The 24,862-nt window shown below is 39.2% G+C and overlaps 1 protein-coding gene across 4 annotated transcripts; it reads left to right on the top strand.

Annotated features, from left to right (window-relative positions):
• The first annotated feature begins 397 nt into the window (after positions 1-397).
• Positions 398-24,647, top strand: GABPB1 (GA binding protein transcription factor subunit beta 1). Of its 4 annotated transcripts, none has more exons than XM_075714047.1 (9): positions 398-426; positions 7,693-7,800; positions 8,702-8,869; positions 9,341-9,535; positions 10,648-10,795; positions 11,143-11,256; positions 16,275-16,460; positions 17,810-17,925; positions 22,841-24,647. In XM_075714047.1, exons 2-9 carry the CDS (start codon positions 7,693-7,695, stop codon positions 22,991-22,993), a joined length of 1,188 nt encoding a protein of 395 aa, XP_075570162.1. In that variant the 5' UTR covers positions 398-426; the 3' UTR covers positions 22,994-24,647. The 4 variants fall into 4 exon arrangements, with proteins under 4 accessions (XP_075570162.1, XP_075570163.1, XP_075570161.1 ...); XM_075714048.1 differs by lacking the exon at positions 398-426 and adding an exon at positions 7,332-7,355 and having other exon boundaries at positions 10,648-10,759; XM_075714046.1 differs by lacking the exon at positions 398-426 and adding an exon at positions 7,332-7,355.
• Positions 24,648-24,862: the final 215 nt, after the last annotated feature.

The following is a 24,862-nucleotide window of genomic DNA, read 5'->3' as shown; positions in this document are numbered from 1 at the left end:
CTGCCTAGGGGAGGCAAGGCAGCGAAGTCCTTGCTCAGGCAGGGCACCCTCGCCAGGGAACACGATCGGAGCCCCAGCAGCCGGGAGGCGGGAAAAGCAACCCCCGCTGCCCTGTGGCAAAGAGGAGCCCCAGGAAGGCCGGCGTGCGGGATGGCGGCCCTGTTTCTTATTTCTTGAGCTGCTTTTAGGGAGCCCCCCCCCCCCCCGCCCCGGCACGGTGACAGCTCGCCTCCACCCCCGGGGCCGGCCGAGGGCGGCGGGCAGCGCCCTGCCCCCCCGCCGGGCGGGAAGCGGACGGAACATGGCGGGCGCCTCCAGTCCCCACTTCCCCCGCCTTCCCCCGCGCCGCCGCGCATGCGCGGCAGGCGGCACCGAGGCCGTATCCCTCCGCCGAGCCCCTTTTGTCGGGGATATTTGTGTAATAAGGTAATACCTGCGCCCCATGGTAAGTGCCGGGCGCCCCTCCGTGCGCTGCCCGCGGCGGCCCGCGCCGCCTCACGCCCGGGCGCGGGCTGGCGGCGGGGCGGCGCGGCGCGGCGCCCCTCCCCTCCCTCCGCTCGCCGTGTCCCTCCGCCAGGCGCAGCGGGGACTTTTGTGTGGGGCTTTTGGGCGCCGATGAGCGGCGGCCTCCGGCGCCCCTGGTTGTTGTCGCGGCGGCGGCGGCCGGGCCGGCAGCACGGTAAGGTCCCTTCCCCGCGCCCTGTCTCCCTCACCCCCCCGGGCCGGCCAAGCTTTTCCAGGTCAGTCTGCGCCTTTGTATAGGGCCCTGTTACCGGATGTGGAAGTTGATCTCTTCGCTGGTAAAAAATAATTCCACTTCCCCCGGAACCCGGCGCCGCGGCTCCCTCCGCAGCGCCCAGCCCAGCCAGGATTTCCTGTTGGGGAGAGCGGGCGCGCTGGCCGGCCTTCCGGGGACCCCGCCGTGCGGGGGGCGCGGGCAGCGCCGGCGGCGGCCTGGGCCGCGGCGGCGGCCTGGGCGGCCCGCGGGGCGGCGGGCGCGGCCTGTGGGGCAGGGCCTGCGCCGGGGTCGGGGGCCGCCGCGCGGCCGGCGGGGCGGGGGGGGACCGGTGGCCTCGGGGCCCGGGTGCCCGCGGCGGCCCCTCTCCCGCGGCTGCCCCGCGGGCCCGGGCCAGGGCGGCGGGGCCGGCGAGGGGCCCGGGCCCTGAGGGGCAGAGCGGGGCCCGGCGCCTCCCGCGTCTTTCCCCGCCGGGCAGCCCGGTCGGGGCCGCGGGGGGCCGGTCTCGGGCCTGGCGTGTGGCGGGGGGGCCGGTTGCTGTCACGGCCCGGGGGCGGCTGAGCTGCGTGCCGGAGCTTGGCGCCAAAGGTGCCCTGAGGGGAGCGCTTCCCTCCTCTGCAGTGTCCCTCGCCCGGAGTCTGTAACCCTTGCGTTGGCCTCTTAATAAAGCGTGTGATGGGAGCATAAACGTGGGATGAGATGTGTTGGTTCGGACTGCGGTTTTTCTTTTCTCTCCTAGGAGTCAAAAGTAGTTTCTGTTGGTGAAATCCCCTGTAGGAACTCTTAAGTTACGCTTAGAGTTTTTAATGCAAAGCAGTTGTGTTTGTCCTTTAACCTGGTTACTAAGGTAGCTTTTATTTAATAGCAAATGCTGCGTATTAGAATTAAATGTGCTAAAAGTTGTGAATGCACACCTTGGAGTACTTTAGCTTAATGATTTTTTTTTAAATACGGCTTTTAAAGACTAAGCAGTTTGCTTGAAGTGTGTATGCACAGAAATACTTGCAAGGCTACACAGATCTGCTGTGTAAGGTTAAAGAGTGTACATGGCAGATCAGCATACACTAGGTGTAGACTCTTGTTCATGACCCACTTCCTTTGCTGAAAACAGTTTGTTTTCTATTTTTGGGGGGGCCTATGTGCTAGATGGAAACTGCCAAGGAAGATTCCTCATAATAAAACAGAAGCTTTAATTAGAGAGGCTGGTGGTTTTTGTTTGAGGATATTTTCAAGTTTCAGTTAATCTGAGACATACTTTTAATGCTGTAGAACAGTTCAAAGGCTACCTCACAAGCCCTTAGATTCTTCATGTCAGTCGTAACTGCCGTAATGTAACCTGTTTGGTATCTCGTGCCAAACTTATCTGTGAAAGCTTTGTAGCTTGTTGGCAGTGCCAACCCAAATCTTGATTGGTGCCAGTGGCTCACCCTTGTTGCATCATAATATTTTTTTAGTTGCTGCATTTTGTTGCCAATAACGGCCAAATCTGTGCTCCCCTTTTTAAGGACAAGAGTTTTCACTATCTGCATTATTTAATGGAGTTACGTTGATGATTGGTGCTAATTTAAATTAATTTGTGAACCTAATTGGAGGACAGACCTGCATCACTACAGGCTTGACTATCTTACCCACTAAGCTATTCAACAGTATGTTTGCTTTTCTGATCTGTTTTCTCAGATCAGATATTTTTCATTGGATGCATACATAGTCCAACATGAAGGTCATGCTGCTGTTTAAACAAACTAGAGAGAATTTAGTTACGAACACAACATAGTCGTAGAGGAAAGGTGAAAGCACTGGAATTAAAGCCAACTGCTATTAATATATTAGTGTAATTTTCCTTACCGTAATAGAAATGTGGATACTCTAAGCCTATGATACTTATATTAAGATTTGAAGTATGTCATGTGAAATTATTGTCAAAATACATTTGGAAGGGTATGATTCCCCTAGGAAACAATACAGGAACTTTTTGAGTTTATCCCATGTAAGTTGCTATAATCACTATTAAATTATATATAAGGTAAAAGCACATGCAAATATGCCTAGGTTCAATGCAGACCTTCTGGTTCCTTTAGAAGTTACAAAACTAATTGAAATAAAAAATTCTTCGAAGAGTTGTTCTGAGTTCAAGTATTGTGCTGTTACATCAGGATATTTAAAAAAAAAAAAAAAGAGCAAGTTGATCCTATTACCTATTATTTCAATTCTAATAGTGATCAAAACAGTGCTTGACTAAAGATTTAAATAGTTATTGCTAACTATACCTGAACTTTAAAATATTTTTGATCTTGGTATGGATAGGCATATAAAATTAATTGGAAATTGCTATTCTAAATTTCTAGTGATACTGTGCAATGCTGAAAGCAGTAGGATGATAGCATTTGCGAAGATCGGGTCTGGGGAAGCAGGTTGATTGTTTTCTGAAACAGTGGAAAGAAAAAGACATTCTGAAAAGGGCATTCTTTTTCCAGATGTAATGGGTGTGTGAGATGACGGGTCTCGAGCTATCTTCCAAGTATGATTCCGCTGCATGTCACTTCAGTAGGGAAACCTGTTTAATTAGCATTTTATGGAACTTTGTCCTGGGGTTTTTAGGAATGATTGCAAATCCTTGTCATAGATAGGGTGCATGTTGATTCAGTTTACCTTCTGGTAAATTGCACTGGTGCAGTCCATGCTCTTCTAGTGTAAGTATGTCTTTTTTAGGAGCATGCCTTGGTAGAAGTACTCTGGTGGCTGCAAGATCTCCATGTTAGCAGGTGTTCTGCAACAGCTGGTCTGTGCCTGTTGATTTTGACTGGCTGATGTTCACCGCTGCAGTGGTAGAAGGGTGATAAAGGCTGGGTCCAGGATCCTTGGGGCAGGACACCGGTCTGAAAGGTGCTGCAATATTTTAAGCCAATATTTTAAGCTTTCTTTGGACTGCAGACTGTGTTGCTCTATTGTCTGTAGGCTGTGATGTGGGACCCAGGCTTCCCAAGCTGCATGTTTTTCAGATCCTCTCCCTCCCCACAGAGCCCATTTTGCACACAGTTCCACCTAAACTCCCATCAAGTGCTGTTATATACCCTTCTGGTAACAGCATGATGTTCAGAGTTTTACAGAATGTATAAAAAAATCTGAGGTGGATACAAAAAAGCACTGTGATTTCCTATTGAACAGAAGTAGAATAGCAATAATAATTTGATGTAAATTTTAATTACCAGTTCATTGTGGCATCTGGGTAATGATACTGTACAGAATGCATTGCAGTAATGCATTGCAGTAATGAAACGTGGAAGTTCAGGAGGTGGTTAATGCAAAGAAGTCCAAATCCAGCAGAAGCTGGGTTCCCTATTTACTCAATTGTAGACAAACCCCTCTGTTCACACAGTTGTGTAGGAGCTGGTAGAAGGCTGAAAACATAGTCATATTGCCATAAGAATAACTATAATAGTCTCAAGACTTTATTTCAGAGCCAGCGATGTTTTTATTGTCTGAAAGAATCCTCTTGCAAAGCATTACCCAGCTGTCATGCTAGCCAAGCTTGATGGAAATGACAGTTACTGAAGAGTACCCTCTAACACAGTTCAGCAGAGTTGATTTGTAACACTACGTGGAGTAGTAGCAGTGCTTAACTAAGAGTGCTGCTTTGAAATGGAAATATTATTTAAATTTTAAATGTATTTTATTGTACTATATATAGAACTTTGCTTTTGATAGTAGCACTGTGCTATTGTAGTGTGACTAACTGATCTCAAGAGAGCAGCTGAAGAATTTTTCTGAAAAGGGAAGAAAGGTAAATTCTGACACTGCGGACCGTTCTCTGTATGTCCCACTACTAGGAGTGGAAGAGTATGGGGGAAACATGGGGCATGTTATTACTCAAGGGTTTCCTGACCTTACAATACTGGTCCTTGGAATGGTCTGCCAAGTAGAAATCAGCTTTGGGTTAACTACTCTTGAGCAATTTCGTGAATGCTAGTATTCGTTGGTTAAAAGTGACTAAATGTGCATGAGTCTTCTGTTGGAAAGGCCTCATCTGTTGCTGTTGTTAGTGCATTGTTGACATATAATGTGATTTTTGAGTTTGTGTAATTGTGCTAGGTTTCTAACTTTCTTCCACTAGATGGCCCAAGCATGCTTTCAAGTAACCTATGAGAACTGAAATTTTACTTCATTACCAAAATAAATTTGTGTTGTTTTAACTGAAGTTAAAATTCTACATCATGAAACGTATGTTAATTTCTGTGATGCTTTGTTCTTGTTTAAAATACAAACACTTTATATCAAACAAGAATGTGTTGGTTAATGTAAGTAATGCATGGTAATGAAAGTTATGGCATGTATGATCTTCCATGTCCCTCTTTTTTTCCTTGATTGGAACATTTCTTATTAAGTGTAGTACAATGTTGTTTAGTTTTGCATTGGGATGGGAACTGAATGTGCTGTCACTCTGGCAGCGTGTTCAACAGCAGTGGTTCAGAGAGACTGGAAAGGTGTCCATCTCGGGCTGAAGTTTGTCCCTAACGTCCCCTGGGAGTGAGACTTGTATTCTGCAAGCCACCATAATTGAATTTTTTTTCTGCATAGGGTTTTGGTAACAACTTTGCAGTTTAATTCACCAGTATAGATGTGGTCAGTGGGTTCTGAATAGGTGTAGTTGTTAAATGTGCAGACTGTAATTTAATTCACCTATTTTGTTGTCTAACAGACATCAAGTATAAGCTTGTTATCAAGGCTGTCTTTTTGGTTAGTGGAGAAGGACAGGTATATGCAGAAGGCAGCCCTCACCATGAGGGTGGTCGGACACTGGAATGAGGCTGAAGAAGCGGTGGGATGTTCATCCACAGAGATATTCAAAACTCTCAGGACTGAGCCCTGCACAGCCTGAGCCTGTTGGGCCAGCTCTGACTGGGAGATTGAACTAGGTGACCTTGAGAAGTCCTGTCCAGCCTCAATTACTCTGTAATTCCAAAAGGAGACTTTATTAGTTCCTTCTCCTCTACTGGTGTTTAACAAAAATAAATATAAGGAAAATGAATTGTTATCTTTCCGGATTAGTTCCTAACTCTAGTATTTTGCATTAATTTCCAGATTTTTTTTTTGCTTCTGAGGACCTTGATGTGGTGATATTAGACCACCAGAAAAAGTGTCTGTGCGTTCTTTTTTCCTTCTTGGATTGCCCCCCCCCCCCAAAAGGGTGCTATATAAAGAGAGTGCTATATTCCTTCATCTCACTGCTGCACTTGCCAAATGCCGTCTCTGTCCTATTACTGTTTTATATCATTAATCCTAGTGTCTCCCTTTAATGGGGATAGTAGATTTTTCTCTTATTCCTGTTTCTCCTTTGCTCTTTACGGAAGAGAGTCAGCTGTTGTCCCTTCCTCTGCATCTGACTCTGTGCTCCTTTTTTCCTTCCTTTTCCCATTGTCAGTATTTGTCCTGTCCTGCTACCTTCCTGCTCCTCTTCCCTTTTCTGGCTGGAGACAAATCAACATGTCCATGTGTACTAGAAGGATGGACATAAATGGAGTATTATCTTGGTGAAGGGGATATTGCTGCCTGCAGACAGTTCTGTAGACAAAGAGGTAATCTGCTCCAGTTCATGGCTCTACTGATACATGTTGGAGTTCTGCATTTGCAGTATTTCCGTCTTCCTTTTCCAATTTCTTCCAAAGTCAATAGCTTTCAGCTTATTGAGCAATATACCACACGGATTTTGCCAGTTGAGCCAGGTGCAGAGAACATTCTAAATATGTTGGTTTTGTGATAGAAGTGTATGTTTAAGAAAAGAAATAAAAAATGATCCTATTGGGATTTCTTTCTGAACTGATATACTCTAACTCTGTGTAGGAAATTAGCTGCATGGCCTTGCAACTGCTGTTATTAGTAATACAGGCTTAATTTTACTTGTGACTGGAAACCAAACTGATGAATGTAATTCCATTCTTAGCATCCTGGTTGCAGAAAACATAGGCATAGGACTAAAATGCTAATCACACATTTTGGTTAAGTAGCATGAGTTATGGTTTAGTTCTAAATTTTCTTTTTACTGAACAAATTTAATAGCAAGTATGAAGTAGAGTGGGTTTCAAAAGATGTTATACTAGGAAATCTTTTATGCAACAGAAACGTAGATAGGTGTCATTTTTCTACATACAGTTTTGTGTGCTCTGTATTATACGGAACTTTGAGTGCTGTAAAAGGGTGATTAAAGATGATGTCAAAGTTTTTCAGCTAGTGTCTTGGTCATGTCTCAATCAAAATTTTGCACTTAACATGTTTCTACTAACTGTAGACAGTTGAAGCAGGTAGTAAAGTTTGTTTTCAGGCAGACATCTTAGTTCATATATCTGATGCAAATAGTACAATAATATATGCCATCACATCATTTTGTAGCTAGGAATACAGAAATTATATTTGAGGGTGAACAAAATGAAGTGATAGTGATGGACCAGATGTCAGAAAGGTGTTGTGTTTCATATCTATCTGAACACGTTTACATAGTCGTACCCCTTAAATATCTATAGGCATTTTGGATAAGTGAATGTAGTGCCTTTGGGTGTGTGACATAGCAGCCATGATGTAGTACCATTTGAAAGTTGGACAAAGCTGCAGCAGGCTGCAGTATCAGGTGAGAGCTTCTAAACCACTTTCTGCTATAAGAAATGTACATCTAGTTCAATTCAAATAGTTTGATATAACTTTGTGGCTGCTATGGTTACAGCATTGTAATATGGAAATCTTCACCCCAGTGTCAGTTCTGTTTGGCTGACAAAAGTAATTCTAAAATCAAGCTGCTTATTGCGATCAGTAAAGCTTGTTCTCATGGCTAAAATACCAACTCCAGTTTTTGAACTTTTAAGAGTAGTTCAGAAATAATAATTTAAAAAATGACAGCGACATTTGTGTACTTAAAATAGTATTAATGTTGTTATTTTTTCTTTATATTCCTTTATGTCCTTCACTAGATGTCACTAGTAGATTTGGGAAAGAAACTTTTAGAAGCTGCACGAGCAGGTCAAGATGACGAAGTTCGCATTTTGATGGCAAATGGAGCACCTTTTACCACAGATTGGGTAATGAAAACTTTTGCAGTGTTCGGTAAATCCTCTTGCTTTTCTCACCTGAAAAAGTACATAGGATTCTTGCAATTAAGCCTTTATATTGCAGGCCTTGGGAGTTTCTTCTTGGAATTCTGCAGTCACATCATCTAATGTCCACTTTAAAATTAAAATTGTCTGTTTCTTCATATGACCTCCTACTGATTTTAGTAACAGACTGTGAATGAGCTCATTCTGATGGCTTTTAGGATGAACTTTGGAATGGTTAATGGGAGAAAGCAGCAATCATCCTACTAGTTACTGTGTTTATGCATTTAGTATAGTAAGAGGTCAGAATTAAGAAAGCAGTCTCAACTACCTGATATGTGCAGCTGAGAGTTCCCTGATACAGGGGCTCTGAGTTGTCTTTTGGAGGTGCTTGTTTTTGAATAGGTTGTGCAGGGAGGTCAGATACCTAAAATTCTAGTGTATTTAAAGGCCCTTAAGAGCCTTAATCTACTTAGTGACCTAACTTTCAAGTTGTCTCTGTTTTGAGCAGGGGGTTGGACTTAAACGACGTCCAGAGGTTCCTTCCAATGTTGGTATGGTGTGTTGACCAACACTAAAGATGGGATTAGGCCCCTTGAAACATCACACCTCGAAAAGGCAGAAAAAACATAGCACAGACTTCAAAAAGTTGGTTCCAGTGAGCTGTTTTTAGCATGGTGTGATTACTTGGGGGGGGGGAAATTCAAACTTTTTTTTTTCTTTCCCCTCTTTGTACTCTGTAAAAGCCCTCACAGCTTCTTTCCTTGAGACTGCAAGGGAAAATGATTTTGAAGTGGTGGCCTGACACCTGAGTTTGATAGCTCCAGAGTAAGAATAAATGCTTCATGTTGACATCTGTTAAAACTACACTTTTTCTGTCACATTACAGTTGGGAACATCTCCACTTCATCTAGCAGCACAGTATGGACACTACTCAACAACAGAAGTGTTGCTGCGAGCAGGTGTAAGTCGGGATGCCAGAACCAAAGTGGACAGAACTCCATTACATATGGCAGCATCAGAAGGCCATGCCAGCATAGTAGAAGTCTTACTTAAGGTAAAGTCTGCTGAAACAAAGTCTGAAGTCGGGATATCACAATGGTTTGTGATCAAATATTTGCAATTTCCTTTTAGTCATGAAACCAACATTGAAATGATGTGAATATTTATACTGTGTGCATTGGGTGAATTGTTTTCCTGTTAAACTGTAACTTATTTTAGCATTAAAGTCATGATGATTTCAGGTGAATTATTTATTGCCGTTTCAAAATAAGACTACTTCCTAATTTGACATTGTGTGAGTAACAACTTTTAGAACCAAGACATGTTATGCTTTAGAGAGTCTTTAAGCCTTTGAGGTAAAGAATTTATTTGGTAGTTAGATTGAAGTACTTTTAATAAATCTGTAAGTGTAAGGTAACAGGATGTTACTGTTGGCAAAAGACAATTTTGGGCTTCATTCTGTGACCAGCATTATTTATTTGAGATACTTCTAATGACATGGTTTATGCAATGATCTTGTTTGTAGCATGGTGCTGATGTCAATGCGAAGGACATGCTCAAAATGACTGCACTTCACTGGGCTACTGAACATAACCACCAAGAAGTTGTAGAACTCTTAATAAAGTATGGAGCAGATGTTCATGCTCAGAGTAAATTTTGCAAAACGGCATTAGATATTGCAGTAGACAATGGAAATGAAGACCTTGCAGAAATATTACAGGTAACTTTTGATTTATGATGTTAAGGGAGCTTACAGCAAAGTACTTGTTTACAGATGGGATAAACTAAGCTTTTAATATAGCAGCTGTGAGACCATGTATTGGCTGATAATGCTAAACTCCAGTCTAGTTCATGACATGGAAATGAGATTAATGTTAGTAAACACTAGTTGGCCGAAGAGTGTTTTCACTACCTACAAAGTCAAGGATAAGTATCCTTTATTTTCTTAAATTTGAGTGTTGTAGTACATAGAACTAGGTGGAGTCTTCACAAGCAAGGCCTAAAACTTAGCTCCCTACTCTGCCAATTGACTATATATACCCTAGTGTTCAATTAGCTTCATATATGAATATCAATTTTCTAACAATTGGAGTTCAGGAGAGAGGAGATGGCATTTTTTACAAAATTAGAAAAACTAGGATTGAACTGTTGAAGTGATTTGGATTAGAATAGATACTTCCACGGAAATGTGTGCTCACTGTTCAGTAGTGTTCTTAAAGGCAAATTAGGTGCCAAGTATTACTGAGAAAAGAACAGAAGGCAAATGAAAAATATCGTTTATGCCACTGTATAAATCTGTTATTCCACTACATTGTGAACTGTGTGAACTTCTGGTCTGTTCCTTTAGCCTGCTCCTCATTGCAGAAAGGATGTAGTAAATAACAGTCAATAATAATTCAAAGAAAGACAAAAAGAACAATGCCATCTGCAATTCATGGCAATTACTAAGCTGTCAGAGCTGATTTTTGTGGCATGTAGCTGCCACAGCAGTCTTGGTTCTTCAGGCCTCTGTTTCAGATACTTGAGCTTGCACATCTACAGAAGGGCCTTGTCTTTATATGGTCCTCTTTGTTTACAATAAATGGTAAGGAGAAGTAGCAGTGTGTCATTATTCTCCTTCACTTCAGTAGACTTTTTGTCTTTAGATTTTGGCCAAAAAAAGTGTTTCTCGTGTACTTACACAGAGCACGAGATGTGACACAATGTGTGTATATTGCATAACAAGGGAGATGTTCCCTGTTTGAGTGGAATGTGCAATAATTCTAGTTCTTACAAGGTAAATAACTTCTTTATACCTACAATTGGGGTGGTATTACTACCTTTTTTTCCTAGATTGCAATGCAGAACCAAATCAATACGAATCCAGAGAGTCCAGACACTGTGACGATACATGCAGCAACACCGCAGTTCATCATTGGACCTGGAGGGGTGGTGAACCTAACAGGTCTGGTATCTTCTGCAAATACATCAAATGGAACAGGTATTTAGATGCCTATAGCATAGCTACTGGGATTTTATACTTTGATTTGTCACCATTTAGTGAAAAGGCTTGAGGAAAAACAGTGGTAAGAATAGAGTAGCTACCCATGTTTCTCTTCAGTGTTTTTTATGTGTTGTAAATATCTAGGTACTTAAAACAACAGTCTTCACAGAGATAAATTATCAGAAGTTGTATTTGCTTAACAAACTTGCCTTCAGAGTAGCACTTTGGTTTAGCAGAATGGTGCTGAGAACAGAGTGTGTGTTAGAAGTTTCAGTGCAATAACAATAAAAAAGGGACTTCACTGGTTTTAAATTTATCAGCTAACTTTTTTTTCATCCTACTAGATGAAACAGGAGTGTCAGCTGTACAGTTTGGAAATTCATCGACGTCAGTATTAGCCACGTTGGCAGCTTTAGCAGAAGCATCAGCTCCACTGTCTAATTCTTCAGAAACACCAGGTTAGAAAGCGAAGTTATTTAACCTCATTTAATAAACTAAAAGTACGTAATGGGCGCTTTTGGAGTTACAGTTCATACAGAAATGAGATTACAATCTTCCTTCCTTCTTTCAGAGTGAACAAAATTTTTCCTTTACTTTCACCTGGAAGGTTGCCAGATTCACATGTACAATTATTTCTTAATAAGATTTCTGACCACAACGGGTATTTCTGTGCCTAATGTGAGTAGCATTCTCTTGCTGAAAGCAGACATAATTCAGGAGATTGAATTCACATCTTTGTCTACATACAGTCTAGTTGCATTTGGTGGGAGAATGTTTTCTTTGAATGCCTCCTTCTGTTAAATATTGGGAAATGGCCCCCAATGTTGTTTGCGTATACTTTGGCAGCAGTTTTCTTAATCTTTCACCCAAAAGGCACAAGAATATTTGGTAATCTTAATGTGCAGTTTGCCCATTAGAATGTCTATAGGTCTTCTTTTCAACATTGAGGCTTTCTACTTGCATTTGTAACAATATGTAGTGATTAGTATGTCCCACTTCAGGCTGGTATGCTGTCATGGCATTTCAGGTAAATGTAAGCCTAGCAATACGTTATTGTTCTCCTAGGAAGAAGCAGCCTGCGTCCCTCACTGCAGCTGTATACGTGCTCCCTTATTACATAAGGCCATGACAAGAAGCCAGAAAGGCACAAGGAATTCCATTGCCCCTAGTTCCCGAGTTTTGCATTCCTCTTTCTTAACACAAATCCCCTTCACCCCATGCCCCTGCCAGTTACTGCTTTGTCTGAAAAAAAACTTTGGTCAAGGTTCTGTACTCTGTGAGTTGCCCTGGATATCTTTCTCTGTTCTTTCTGAATAATGTGCTTGTTTTGTGTACTTTCTCACTTTTGTTCATTACAACACGCAAAGTGAAGAAAGAAATGGCGACAGGAGTCTTATAGTCGAAGTGAATTATAAAGACTAGTCATTACCACTAACAGGTTTGAGAGAGAGATATAAGCAAGAAAAAGACCTCCTTTTATAATTCAAGCAAGTTGCGATACTATCTACAATAAAGTTAAAATGTGATCAAAAGCTTCCAAATTATTGAAAGTTACTTTCTAAGAGAGTGCCACTAAAATTCTGTTCCAGACCATATTTTCTAATTATGGTTTATGTTAATATCTTGCCATTGCATAGAAAATCAGGTAAAACTATCACTTAGGAGGTCAAGTGCTATGTTAATTCTTTGTTAGCTAGCCTTGGGACACAGAAATCCCTAGTTTTTTTCTCTGAAGTAGGCTATATGGTGTACTTGAATAAAAACCTCTGTTATTCTGAGAGTCCCAAAAGGGGTTTTGGTGGAGACCTGGCTCTTTAAAGAAAGCTGTGAAGTATTTTATGCATACTTTACTTGCCCAATGCTGTTTTGCATATGTTGCTCCCCAGTTTTCTCAGGCAGTAGCAGCCATGTTGGTAGCTACTGGAGTTTTATGGTAGGCCAGATTGGGTTTTTTGTTGATTTAGTATTTATACTATTTGTTATACTGACATATAGCACTATAGCCTTATTTCTGAGTTAGCTTGGCATTTTGAGCACTGATTAGTGATATGATATGTAGCAAGATGAGCCTAACTTCAAAGCCAGTGACTGGAGATCACTATGGAGAGCAACAACCCTCTGTCGATCAAAGATTTATGATGCTTATGGTAACCTGAATTTTTCTGAACACATTTCTAAAGAGATGCATTTATTTTGCTTTTTTGTCGGTGATGGTCAGTATGATAAATTTTACAGAACTGAGGTACTTCGCGTGACCCAAGTCTTTGGTACTTAAAAATTCTCACAGAATTCAGCTCTGCAGATGACATCATTCTTAAGGACACAGTTTTCACTGAAAACGTGGAAGAGATCTGTACTCGCAGACTTGCTGGCATGACAGCTTCATCCCAACATATACCCGAGTTTTCATCTCTAAGTATTTTGAAGTCTTGCAGGATTTCTTCTTAATACAGCTCTTTTTTTCTACTACTTCTCAAAGTAGTACCTAAGTCCAGCTATACTATTTTATGACATTTAAATATTGCACTTGAAGTGGATGATTCAAAACCAGAATGCAGTGCCTTTCATTACAGAAGAAGCTGCTGATGTTTTCAATCAATTAATATCTTTCAGTGAAACTTGGATCTAATTGTAGGAGGGAGAAACTCAAGAAGGGATTGCATGGGATTACAGAGCATTAAATGTGTATCCAGGACTTGGTAGTAGATAGACTTCGGTAGCTAATAGAGTGTTCTCATGCTTCATGGCCCTACCCTTGCAGTGGTGTGGCATAAGCTACATTACATGTCAGTAAACCACTGAAGATAAAAATTATTAGAGAGGAGGCAGGAGATGACAGGCCAGAAGGAATAAGCTTGAAGACTTGATGCAGTAGGTTCCCACCTTCAGTAATGCAATGTACATTATATCTAACCCTTCTGTTTATTTCAGTTCTTCTGCTTTGATTTTTGTGCAGATGCGTGGGCAATCTTGCAGAATCTTACTGTCTGCAAATTATTTCCTGGGTTCTTACTCCTTTAATAATTTATAAAGTGTAAAGAAAAGCAGCTTTTTGTCACCTGCGCATCAGTAGTACATGTGTTCAAGGGGAGAAAAAAAAAAAAAAACCCAACCAGCAACAAAAAAAAGAAACCTTCTCTTTTTGCTCATTGTTTAAAAGTTCCATTTATAAATACTCTGAGAAATTGTAGGATTGAGAATTCTGGTTTTGGCTCTTACCTTGTATTTAGCCTCCTGTATTTAAGACTCTATAAACTTGGACAAAGCACTTAGGTTCTGCCTTCTGTGTGGTTTCTAAGATTTTTTTCCTCTTTCCAAGTTAACTTTACCCTGATCTCTTCCCCCTAGTTCCTCATGTCTTACAGTTAAAAACACATCAATTTTGTAAAACCAAAGAAAGAAAGGTGCTTCTTGCTGAAGCTGAATAGAATCATGTATTTTTAATTGTTACTCAAATTAAGTGTATATGAGGACGTGGACATTATGTACAGATGTGGTGCATAATGTATGTATGGACTCAGAGTTGGATTAGAGAAAAATCTGGTTTAAGAAGTGTATCTGGAATGCAGTATTTGATGTGCTTATGTTGGAATTAGGCATGTGTCTTAGTGCATTCATCATGACAGTTGAAATTTTCTTGCTGCATTTTTTTTTAAATGTATGACTGTTACAATATGCAGGTGTTCTCCCCCTGCACAGACTGCAGAGGAAAATAACGCGCATTAATACAGAGATTCTTTAAAATAATAGTGCTGCTGTTTTAAATTACTTCAGCTTTCCTTCAGCATATGAAGTAATGTGGTAACTAGTGATTATATGCATATAGATATGGAAGGAGAGCAAGGGAGAAATAAGGACTTGTATGGGGGGTATTTTAATTTTGTATGTAGTAACTTTTTAGACAAAATCTCCATTTGTTTCTTTCACAATCTGAAGAAGCCCTAATGTTTCCTTCCAGAACTAAAAGCCCAATGCTGAGTTTGAAACTGAAAGATCAGAGCTGTTTGCCACAGCAGCTAGCACTGGCATTTGCAACTTGGAATTTTTGGTGACAGTGGTCTTTCTTACTGCTGGCCTGTACTTGGAAGCCAAATCAAGTTCAAAACAACACCACTTATTCATGTAGGACTTACTGTTTTGGTTTACTGAATAAACACGCTATGAATATTTAAGCAGTGCTGTAGGACAGTAATCTCTGAACATAAAGATCTTCAGAAGGCAATGACTGCAGTCATTATTTGAACTACAGAGTGATTTGTGTGTGTGTGTTATATTGTAATTAACTTAAAAGATGAAAGCTTCAGGGTTTTATCTACCTTCTCTCATCTTGAGCATCACAACACAGTCTATAGGGTTTTAATTTCATCTCTGTAGATAGAAAGCACTCTAGTGTCTGTTATTTAAATCAAAGGCTTTGCTTTTACCCTGACAAATTGAAAATAAAATACAGAGTTAGTGTGCTTGAAATTCTTTGATTATGCTACCAGTGATCTTGCTCTTTGTCTCAGGATCTTGGGTTTTTGTTTTTTTTTTTTTTAAAAAAAGGGTGGTAGTGCAAGACCCCAGTTACAGTGCATAGTGCAAGCCGTGGTATGTGTTGTAGTTCTGAGTGCAGTCTTTCCCTTATCTTACCTTGACTTATGGATGTAACATAGAACTGTGAGAGTTGACTGCTGTGTAGTCATTATCGAATCATGAATTGGAAATATTTAGTTGAGCTGAGATTTTTTTATTTTTACTTTTACCTATAAAATTATATATACAATTTTTTTAAGTTTTTTTAGCTTTATCTTTCTCCTTCAAAGGCGTAAAAATGTCAACTCTGCAGAACTTTTCCTTTAGTCCTGTTTCATACTTTGTATAATAAATAAAGCTGTGGTTTGTGAAATACCGATGTAGTACAGACAAAACTTTAAGCTTCTCTAGAGGTCCTTCAGTCTGTTGCTGTCTTGAAGACCATTGCGGTAAGCAGATCAGGGCTGGGTCCTGAGGTACACCTGGCAAGGCACTGGTTGAGGAGTAGTTTCAAGCTCGTATTTCAAGTTCAGGGGTTTTTTTTATTATTATTCTGCAGTTAGTGTAACTTAGTCCAGCTTGCATACAATGGAAGAGTTACTTGTGTTCTTAAAAACAACTCTTGTTCTTGCTGCCATGTTAACACTGAACCCAAAGCATCGGTTTTGCGTGGGGTGTATCTATTAGGAAACATGCTAAATAAATAAAAAAAAATATTATATTGAGCAAGGTAAACCAGGACAGAATTGCATGTGTATTTCACATTGTTGGTGCTTTATGTTGGCATGGTGAAAGACTTCTATTAACAATGTAGTATGTAGTAATGTATTAATTGCGGGGGGGAATATATCAAATTTTAAAAGACATGGAAGAAAGTTTTTCTCAGCTGTACAAAAATGCATTTGAAAACATAAATCTTAATTTATAAATTGACTTAATTCCTTTACTAATCTGTTGATAGTTGTGGCCACAGAAGAGGTTGTGACTGCAGAATCTGTGGATGGTGCTATTCAGCAAGTTGTCAGTTCTGGCGGTCAGCAAGTTATTACTATAGTTACAGATGGCATTCAGCTTGGTAATCTCCATTCAATTCCAACCAGTGGAATAGGACAACCAATCATTGTGACCATGCCAGATGGACAGCAAGGTGAGTGGAAACTTGTATGGTTTGAGCTTGAGGAACTATTTTAGTTATAGTAATAATAATAAGCTGTTAGGTGCAAATAGCTTGGACAATTTTGTGTAATTCTGAATTTAAATACATCTTTGAATGCTTATACTGCGAAAGGCTTAGACACATGAGCCACTGCAGTTCACTGAGTTACCACGTCAGCTGAGTCTTTGCATGAGGAAAAAGAATGGAAGAATTCCTAAACTGTATGGAAGAGAAATGGGACATTTAAGGGAAAAGTGATAACTGCTTGCTTTGCCTTCAATAAGCTTGATTCTTGCAAACTTGTTATGAAAACTAAGAAGATGGAGTAGAACAAAAGCCTTCTTCCAATACTTCCACTGTTGCCTTGCTGGAAAAATTACAGGGAGGTGAGGCTTGGATTTAGAAATCTGGTGCATGAGTCAAGCTGCTCAAGTCCCGTGGAGTGTGTTCTTAACAAAACAAAAGCCAAGTCTTACATGCTTGAGGTTTTAGAGGAGCCGTGGCAGAACCAGTGAAGCCAGGGTGACACAAATTGTCCTGGGCTATATGTACTTTGTGGAAGCTGCTAGTGCAGTAAGTGCTATTTTGTGACGTGTGTGTTTTTGGGTGATTCCTTTTAAAAATGCTTTGCCACTACTATTTAGACAAAAATTATTCCTTCTCTTGTTTCTTCATGAGGATTCCCAGTGTGGAGCTTGAACAGTTGTACACCGGAGACAAATGATTTGGTTCACAGTCTGTCTGAACAAGCACAGCTAGTTATCAGAAAGCATGAATGTGCATAGATAGTAATTGAAATGACAGTCACTATGCTTATTTGCCAGATGGTTGCATGAGTAAATTAGAGTATGAATTTCTTTAGACCCCTAATTTTTCTCCTCGAAGGTTAATAACTACTGGATTTTCAGATTACCTAAGGTGTTCTAATTAATCAAAATCAAAAGCCACTTTTGTACGTAGTATTTGCTTAAGAAACATTATAAAGGAGATGGTCTGCTATATAAGTTACAGAACTGACAGACTGGTAACTCTGCTGCAATTCACTTCCATGTCAGTTTACTCTGTGAAAAATGGCAGTGATATTCCAGAGTGACAGCTAACTATTGTAGACCTCAGCAACAAACAACTTTAAAATTCTTCAGTAGCATACAAGCAGCTAAAGCTTTTAGTGAATTTTCCCTGTACTGCCTTTATAATGCACTTTATTATATAGTCATGTTTTCAGAAGGGAAGGTCTTTGCATTTTATTGCTGTTAATACAATTACTTCACTATAAGAATTTTATATAGTGCAAATATTGTTTGAAGTAAAAGTATTTATAAGTACAAATATGTTTTCAGTATTAACAGTTCCAGCAACAGACATTGCTGAAGAAACTGTGATAAGCGAAGAGCCGCCAGTGAAGAGACAGTGCATTGAGATTGTTGAAAATCGTGTGGAGTCTGCAGAAATAGAAGTAAGGAGTATATTACGTGATATGTGTTAACCAGGGTGTTCAGCACTGAGTATCTGGTTGTGGTTTTTGTGTTGTTCTAGAGTTTAATTTCTGTGTTACCACAGAACGAAGTGTGTGAAACAATAACTTGTTCAGTCTCCCCTGTTACTGGAATTCATCTTTTACAAAGTTGTAAAAACAATATAGGAGGGCTGTTTGCTTCATTCTCTGGTCATGCACATAAAAGTGACACTTGTTTAAGTATTTGATAACTTAATTTTTTTTTTGTTTTTCCTTTAAGATCACTAGCTAGTTTTTAAAACTAGGTACCAATATATTATCGAGTAACTTGACTCTTTCTGCTAGCAGGGAATGAGAGTACTGTACCCTCATCTTTCTGTTATGACCACATGCTTGTCCTGATTGTGAGATCATATTTTCAGCAATGTTTCCTTTCCATTCATGATAACTAGATAACCGTTAATGGAAATGTGAAACGTTAAGATTCTGTGTTTGTCAATTTTTATCTGTCTCTCTTTTTTTTTTTTTTTTTTTTTTAAATTCTGGAGCAGTTTACTATTACACATCTTTGCTCCATCCTTTTTTTTTAAAAATTATAGTGCAGAAGACCTAACAGCATTGATAGAGTTTTTCTTTTTATATATGACAAATAGATGTAGCTGTTCAATTTAAAATTATAGCTTTTTTATATTAACCACGATAGGTCAACTGTCTCATTTATTCTTCTGTTACTTCTAACTGTGCTGACCAGTTCTGGTCAAAAGTTTATGAAAATTGCTGTCTGCCTTGACTAGGCTGTAAGTTCTCATTTTGTCAACTCCATGATATTTCATTTATCAAAGGTTGTATTCCCCAACTTCTGTTCATATTATCGAATTGTGCCTAATTGAATACTTTTTATTGTACAGTATGTGCTATGTGTTATCCATGTTTAACAACAATAATTACCACCTTTCATCGCTTGCTTTCCCTGTCCCTAAGTTGTCACATCAAATACTTTTGGCCTTTGCAGCTTTGTGGTCATTACAGATTATCATGACAGTTGAAATTTTCTTGCTGCATTTTTTTTTAAATGTATGACTGTTACAATAAAAGCATTTCTTTTGTTCACACTTTTAAACATCTGCCTGAATTATTCCTAAAGGAAATTACATTTCCTTAAGTATTTTAATAATTCTGTTAGGTGAAAGAAGAAAAACCTAGGTTGGTTAAGGAATGAGTAGACCTGTTCCTAATTACAGATAGTTGGTATAACAGTACAAATAATTCTTCTAAGAGCATTACCAGTTTCAATTACATTTTTTAAGCACATTTCTCAAATGTTGAAGAAAGTTGGTTTAAATGAGTTACTTTATCTGTTACTTTTAAGTGCCAGTTTGATGACTGACTTTGTCCCTGCCTGTACAACTGGAAATGCACATGCAGACCTCTGCCTCTGTGTGGAGGCCAGTTGACTTCAGGAGCCTTATTGTGGTTCACAGGGGTGTGGTGCTACCTCACTTTGGTAACTGGGACATTAAAGAAGTGCACATAAAGTTGGTTCACTTTAAACTTCATCATTATAGAAGGTGGTAGATACTTGAATTTGGAGGGAGTGGGACCCCTCCCCTCATTAAAATGTTTTTTTAATGTAGAAAATCTTTATTGTTTGGTTTCTTTGCCTCACTGGTGATTCATTCCTCTATTTCATTATAAAGAGTCGATTCAAGGCTAAGAGTGCTTTCTTCAGCTGTTTTAAATTCATCGTGTATGAACAGTTAAATGTAGTTTGAAAGTCTCGAAGTTGAACATCCTGCCATTCATGTGAGGTGACAAACTTTCCTGTGAAAGTATTGTGAACAACTAAAGCTGTAGTGGTGTTTTTTGATTTCTCTCTTTTAGGTCTGTTAAGTTCAAACATTTCGGCTTGTTTTGAAGAGTGATAGCAGTTTTCTTAAACAGTTTGGTGTTTTAAATGTAGGATGGCAGCAAAAAAACCCCTGTCACACAGATACTCTGTTTTTCATTTTCATGCATATTTCATTAACATACAATGATTTTTATTTTCATTCTTTAATTTTACTGTGTTTCCCATGTTGCATGTTTGAAAGGTGACACGCAGTAGAACCAGGGCAATCATTTCATTAGACTAAAAAAAAATTGTAAATGAATTACATTAGTGAACTCTTATCCCTGCTCTTTCTGTTGTTGGAAGGAATGGTTGGTTTGGTTATTTTAGTTATGGGTGTCCCTATTGTCAATATATAGACTGTTAAGAAAAGTTACATGTAATGAGGAAAATTCCCTGATAAAATAGAAGATTTCTTAAGAGCACTCAGGATCCCCTAATTTGATTTTTACCTGGGTAGGTTTTTATACTGATACAAAAGGACTTCAGATAATTAGAACACTTCCAGTTGTGTTCTAAAGAATGCCCTAAGAACACTTTCTGGATTCGATGAAATTAATAGACCAGATGTAGGCCTTCCTATTCTAGATGTCAAAGTTAAGGAATCAGTTTTCACTGTTCAGTCCACTGTAGATCTGCATTGCTTCTCCAGAAGCATTGGTTTCTTTGCACTGCCTAGTTAGACGGTATACTTGGCCTTTATTCCTTAACTCATTCTGTTTATGTTAGGACTATGGCTGTCTAAAAACTACACCTATTAGTTGCTGGACTATATTAGTTGCTGGACTGATCTACGTGCTTTGAATTACTAGTCTGTCTGGTAGATACTGGTTTTATGCTCTTGTCTCTGCCACTGAGACTTACTTTTTTTCCTTTTTTCTATCCCTTCCTTAATGTGCTATACTTCTTATGGGTACATGGCTCTATTTCTCTCTTCTGTGGGAAATACTCATAAGATGTGGTCTGAGAACCTCTCCACCCCCAAGTGTTTGCAGTCTGCACGCACCCCATAGTAGTGATAGTGCCTTGCTTTTTGTAATGCATCGCAGAACCGCTGGCCAGTGAGCTACTGCTGGTTCTTATTCTTCTGCAGCCCAGTAGATAGAGCAGCTTTGCTTCTTGCCAGTAGTAGATTTGTGATGGTTTTTGTGACAGATTAATGACATAGATAATGCCCAGCTCAGTATATCCCAGAGCTGAGTGCCCTCAAGAGGGAACGGTTGCTTTCCATGTGTAGACGGATCAACTGTTTTTACTGCTTCTCTGAGAATCGTCTTGTAGCTCTTTTCGCCAACTTTCCACTCCACAAGGCTGTTTTACTTAAGCTGTTGGCTCCCCTTAAACTACATAGATAACTTACAGAAATAGCAGTATGTTTTGGTTGGACTGGTGCTGGAACATCATTGGCGTATTTCAGATCCTTTGAGATGTAGGCTCTACCATTCATTTGGCATTCGTCAGTCTAGCTGCTACATGGGTTGGCCATTCATAAAGTAGCTTTAAGCAGAATTCAAATTTTCAGACGTGGAAGCTGAACTTCCTTTTCATATAAGTAAGCACGATCAGATGAGCTCTCATTTTATCAGCATATGCTCCAAATGAAGCAAACCCTAGCTAGCTTCCTTCAGCTCTTCAAGCTGTATGTAAAATCAGGTTGCACTTAGTGGAGTTTGTTCTGTTCTAGCTAGTCTTTATAACCTGTTAATAACATCTCTCCTTCACCTGTTGTTTTTGCTATACAGATGCTGCTGTTAGCAATGATCTGATCACCTATGTCATTATGTTCCAGCACATTCAGCACAGCATGTGACTGCTCAATGTGACTGTGACAAGTACCGAGAACAGTAGCAAGTAGAAGGCAGGCAGAGTATTTTGTATTTTCAGGCTCTGACCGTGAAAATATGTGAGTGCGTGAAAGAGGTGAAGAATAGGGATGCTGTTATGGGTGTGCAGGGGGAGAAACTTCTAACAACTGTTTGAGGTATTAAATGGGAATGTGATACTGAACTGCTGGGATGGAAATAAGGTGAAAAGGCTGAAAAATAAGGTGAAAAATAAGGTGAAAAAGGATTTTCACCGGGCCTCAGTTTTTGATAGGAGTTTTGTTTTTCTGGGAGATAGCTCGCTTCTCTGACAACCTCCCTCCTGTGGCTACTTAACAACTACAGTGGAAAGAATTACTTGAAATCAAATACTACCTTACTCATAAAAGTATGATGCACTTTAATGAAATGGTATTTGGTTGAAGATCAAAACAAAACTCTTTTCTAAGCAAATTGCTTTTTCTATTGGGCTCAGTGCAGCATCAAACAAAATGACAGCGCCTACGTCACTGGAGATAGAAATACATTCTCCTTAGTTCCTAAGGCAGCTTCATAGGAAGTGGCATTTCTTGTATTACTTTGCTTGGAAAACCTTATCTAGCTAAATGCCTATTAATTCATAAAAATGTGGTGTCCTTGGGGATGTAATTATACCTCTGGATTGCATAGTACCAATCACTTCAGATCACCTCAGTTAGAAACCAGTTCTGTGTATATTTCGGTTAGGGGACAGCTGTCACTTTCCAGCACCAACTGTTGTTAGGTAACAGTTTTTCATTATACTGTCTGATTTAGAGATACAACAGAAAGGGATGATCCTGTTAGATTGGATTCCAATTTAAAAACGTAACAAAGGGAATTGAATAATTTAAGAAATGTTAATATATGATGTTAATATTTGATCACCATGCTTCCACTTTTTTATTTCACTCTTTTTCCATGAAGACTTGCTTGGTATCTTTGCAGCTAACGAAACTTGGGTTTACTGTACTTGCACTTCAAGCCTTATTGTGGGGAGTTGTCTGGTGTGATAGTTCATGTCTAATTTACACAGCAGCATTCATACAGGTTTGCCCAATTAAGAACTGAACAGTTTCTACACGATACCCTAACACTTGAGCTGCATGTAAAGGAAAAGTATTTGCCATTTTAACTTGTATTTGATACATATTTGACAAAATATCGCTGGTTCTGTTTCTAATAGGAGAGAGAAACTCTTCAGAAACAGCTGGATGAGGCAAACAGAGAAGCACAAAAATATCGTCAGCAGCTTCTAAAGAAAGAACAAGAAGCAGAGGCCTATCGGCAGAAGTTAGAGGCAATGAACCGCCTCCAGACTAATAAAGAAGCTGTTTAATAAAAAATGAACATACTGCAAAGCCTGTTACTTTCAAAAACCTGCAGTACAATCTTGAACTGTACGCTATATAGGTACAGACACAGGATTACATGATAGAGAAGATGCTACAAGTTGATAACTGGACTTACGCCGTGAGCTCTGAATTTCTTGTAACATAAAAACTCTGAATTTAGAAATTGTGAAAAGTATTTAAAATTAAATACTGTAAATAGTTGTTTTTTTTACAGTTTCAAAATGAGTTGATAAATCTTTTTGAAGGGATCCAGAAACACGAGAAGCCAATGTTTTTGTGAAATTTTTGATTTTAGTATGAATCTAACTTCTGAAAAACAGAACAGTTTTAAGGGTGATGTTGTTGATTTAAGCTGACAACTTGAAAATGAATTATGTGACAAAATGAATTAACAGTTATTTCTACATGGTAACAACTTAAACTTCTCCGAATAAGTAATTTCCAGGTGGAAATCTTTGTACAGCTTTAAGTAGTTGTCTCAGATTCTCTGAAAACCATTTTTGGGTTTCTTTTTGGGTTTTTTTGTTTTTTAATTTTAGGTGGTGAAATTTTTATATTTAATTTCAGATATATCCAAGTAGATTTACATGTATATGAAGCTAATATTTTTTAAACTTTTCAGTTTGTACATATGCTGCATGTTTTTATAATTTCTACACATACATCTTGCATAGGTATTTTTCAGCAAAGATGAGAAAAATTATGAGAAAAATGTTTAGCCTATAGGTCATTTGAAGTAAGCTAGCAGCCAGTTTTATTGTGGATGGTATATTTCTTGGAAGAATGTAATTTGTAATTAAAAAGAACAAAAAAAATCTTAATTTACATATTAGAGGCAATTTAAAATTTGGTAGTGGAGGCATTGAAACTTCACTTTGTGTGTCTTACAATTTTCCTGTACAAGCATTTTAAAGTTCAGTAATGAATAGAAAAGAATGTCTCCACTGGAACACAAATAGTAGTTCTTCTAGAATATTCCTATTGATCTCTTTTCCCCAATAGCCTTGAAATTGTTTCAGCGATACACTTTTTCTAAACGGACTTTTGCATTTTAATTATGCAAATGGACAAGTAATTTTTTTATGTCATAGTGATGCTCTTCTTACCTAGCATCATTGTTCTTCACTGTGATACTGTGTTTGTGTGTGTCTGTGCAGTGATCTATTATGCTTAGGATTTATATAGCACGTTACATCTTCAGAGCATTGTAAAATCTTTAAAGAACCCTTACTGTACTGCCTGAGGCAGGTAAGTGAGTGTTACTGTCTCAATTTTATAACTGGTAAAGTGCAACACAGGGACTGTTAAATGACTGGCCCAAGACCACGGGAATCTGTGGTAGACCTGGGAATAGATCTCAGGAGTTCCTGGCTTCTAGTCCTGTGCTTAGACTGAGCTGCCTTAAGATTGTTCAGTGCTGTGTTACATTAAATTTTGAACTACTGTGCAGATTCCTTTTTTGTAAGATAAAACTCTGTGCTTTGCTTTGTTGTTCCATGTTTCACTGCTTTTATGGAATTGTTTATATAAACTTAAGCAAAAAGTCTAGTTTACCTATACTGTACACAGAAGAATTACCCTTAAAACTGTACTCTGGCCTACTTTTTCTATTTTACAATTAAATATCTTTTCCACATATATAGTGTAGAATCCATTCCATTTCAATTGTTTTGTATGTGCATTTGAAGGTCAAAGCTGTGCTGTGTTAGGCATTCAGAAAAATACGAAAAACCAGTTTTAGGTTTAGAATAGCCTTCAAAGGTAGGAGGGAGGAGTGGGGAGAGAATTGCATTACACAATACAAAGTAAAATCTTCCTTCTTCAAACTTTGACTTGAGTTTATAGAATTGTGA

This window comes from Pelecanus crispus, chromosome 7 (assembly GCF_030463565.1).
Source record: "Pelecanus crispus isolate bPelCri1 chromosome 7, bPelCri1.pri, whole genome shotgun sequence".
Classification (NCBI taxonomy): domain Eukaryota; kingdom Metazoa; phylum Chordata; class Aves; order Pelecaniformes; family Pelecanidae; genus Pelecanus; species Pelecanus crispus.
The sequence above is the reverse complement of the archived record's forward strand: the minus strand, read 5'-3'. Positions and strand labels throughout refer to the sequence as shown.